The 2,622-nt window shown below is 36.7% G+C and overlaps 1 protein-coding gene across 1 annotated transcript; it reads right to left on the bottom strand.

Moving 5' to 3' along the window:
* Positions 1 to 618: 618 nt before the first annotated feature.
* On the bottom strand, positions 619 to 1,038 carry LOC129956761 (uncharacterized). The gene has a single exon (XM_056068701.1). The coding sequence runs from the start codon at positions 1,036 to 1,038 to the stop codon at positions 619 to 621; it is 420 nt and encodes a 139-aa protein (XP_055924676.1).
* Positions 1,039 to 2,622: the final 1,584 nt, after the last annotated feature.

The following is a 2,622-nucleotide window of genomic DNA, read 5'->3' as shown; positions in this document are numbered from 1 at the left end:
TAGTTAAGTTACATCCACACATAAAGAATGAGCGACGACTTTTTTTATATAAAAATAAACATCTTTTAATTTTTAACGCTAACACATCGACAGACAACAGATTTTTTTGAAAGACCGGAAATGATCTTTTTAATTCGCACAGCTTGCGCGCTTGATCGTAGATAACTGCTTCGTACTTCCGGTGCGCAGTTAGGAAAATAGTTTTTCGAATACAGTCATTTTGATGGAAGCAGGATCGCCACAAACCTTAACGTTGCGAGTTCGAACCTCAACCCGAACATACAAGTATCATTTAAACGATGATTTCTTAAATCAGGTTGCAAGTTAAAATGATGTAGAAAATCTGCACCAATAATTGCAATTTTAATATCACAAACATAAAAATGATAAACAAATTGTTTTCTTAAACCTAAATCTAAAGATAATAACTTTTGTTTATAAACATTTATGATGGAACCATTTGCTGCAAAGAATTTTTGAATCGGAATACACAGTTTATCATTTCTAGTTACAGGAATCAAACAACAATCACTGCCAGTGTCAACAAGAAAATTTACATTTTATTTTCTATCGCGAACAAAAGGCGATGAGAACTACTGGGCGAGGCGTATGTCGCCGCTACTGCTTGCTGTTGAGGTTTGGCTGCAAATTGCAAGGCGGAATGCATTTATGCCCTTTGGAGTCGTACTTCCTATGATACCAACAGATATCATCATTACTGGATGGGCTTTTCTGTCGAAAACGAGGTTGGCGATTCCGTGAATGACTTCTGGAATGGCGACGCATCTGTGCACTTTCTTTACGCAACATTTTAATTTCTGATAACAGTTCAGAATCAGCTGTAGCAGTTGAATTCGAAACAGCAATTACCTGGTTTGGTGTTATATCCAGTATTTTGTAGGCTATTTCAGAGGAATTTTGAGGTGTCAAAGGCTGTATTGAGGCAAGAATCGATTGCACATTAGATGGTAGTTGCTGAAGAAATAATTCCAGTAAAAGAGAATCGGCGATATCGTGATTTTCGGTGCGTCTTTGCATAATTCTTAACAGCTCGGACGGCTTCCGATCATGCTACTGTTCTCCAGCCAATAACTTACGAATTTCCTGAGATTTAGATTCTCCGCATCGGGAAATGATCTCCGATTTTAATTGGCTGTAAGGGTCAGTTGCATCTGGTGAAAGAATGATATCGCGCACAGTTATAGCGATTTCAGGAGGCAAAGGTGCTCACGCAGTAGTTGAATTTAGTGCGAGAAGCTGTAATTGGCTTTGGAATAGCCTATTCAAATGTTGACTCCACCATCGTAAACTAGAGGGAAGGGTCAGACGGAATGAAGTTCGGCATCTTCACCGCTGAGATTTCCTCCATCATGAAGCGCGCTTTCGTTTCAAAATGAAACTTAGTAAGATAATATTAACCAAATTAAATCAAAAGAGATGCGAGATTTCTTATCCGGGTTACCATAGTGGTGATGTTCATGTAGAGTGTTGTATAAAGCATTTCGTCGCTATTAGAAAAATAAACTCTTTATTACACTAACAACTATCGGAACATCACTGCTTAGCGCACGTATACATAGAACGGGGATTCCTCTGGCGAAGTATTAACATAGATTGTATTAGGGAAAGTAGATAGGTAGCGCTTTATAAGGACATGAATAAAAGATGGCGCTACGATCACTACAAACTCATATAATCTAGAAGAGGAATCTTTAGTAACACAGTTATTAGTTAACGTAAATTAGGACCCTCACAAATTGTTTTAATAATTACGGCGAATTGCGACTAAATCAAATTTGTTTCACACAATCCGGGCGGCATGTAAAGCTAGTTTTAATTTCTTCATCATAAATTGCTTGCTCAATAACTACTAGATTCCCATAAAATAAAGCAAAATATTAATTCTTTAATTGCAAATGGTGAAATATTGTACTAAAAATGTTGAGGTACACATACTATGACAGATATATTTAAAATATTTACATGTTCTTCTATATTTCATAACTAATTAATTCTTAGATATTTGTGTTTATTAATTTATTTTAATGATTAATAAGAAAAGAAAGAAAGAACCAAAGAATTTTTTCAGTTCACTGTAAGTCTTCGAGGAGAATCTCGTAATATTCTCCTTCAGGGTCTTCTTTTCTTCTTCAGACAGCAAAGTTTCGTGAATGCATAGTTAAATGTCCTTTGGCTCTCCACACAAGATCCCTCAAAAGTCTCGGAAACCAGAGCCCAGAGACAAGTGTCATTCTGTTTCCGAAGTCTACATTTCAAAAAATTATTTGGAGTTTCCATTTGTTCACCATAGGAAAATCCAGAAAGGAAACAATGTAGCTTACGCAGAAAATGTTTTCTAAATTCTCCAGGACTGCGCACAAAACATTCCTGGACCAAGTGTGGAAAATAGTAACTGGATTCTTTAATAATGTTACAAACCTGTAATTTTGCTTCCCAGCACGAGTAATGTCCTCATAAGAAAGACCGTTTTACAGTCATTTGTATTGGATGCTGTCGCATGCCGAACCAGTGACCCCAGAACTTGGCGACTTGGTGACGAATTTGGAGACAAAATAGATAATGCTGGAAATTTTGAGAGTTTTAACGATCCGTCTATAAGGA

This window comes from Argiope bruennichi, chromosome 11 (assembly GCF_947563725.1).
Source record: "Argiope bruennichi chromosome 11, qqArgBrue1.1, whole genome shotgun sequence".
In the NCBI taxonomy this organism is placed as follows: Eukaryota; Metazoa; Arthropoda; class Arachnida; order Araneae; family Araneidae; genus Argiope; species Argiope bruennichi.
The sequence above is the reverse complement of the archived record's forward strand: the minus strand, read 5'-3'. Positions and strand labels throughout refer to the sequence as shown.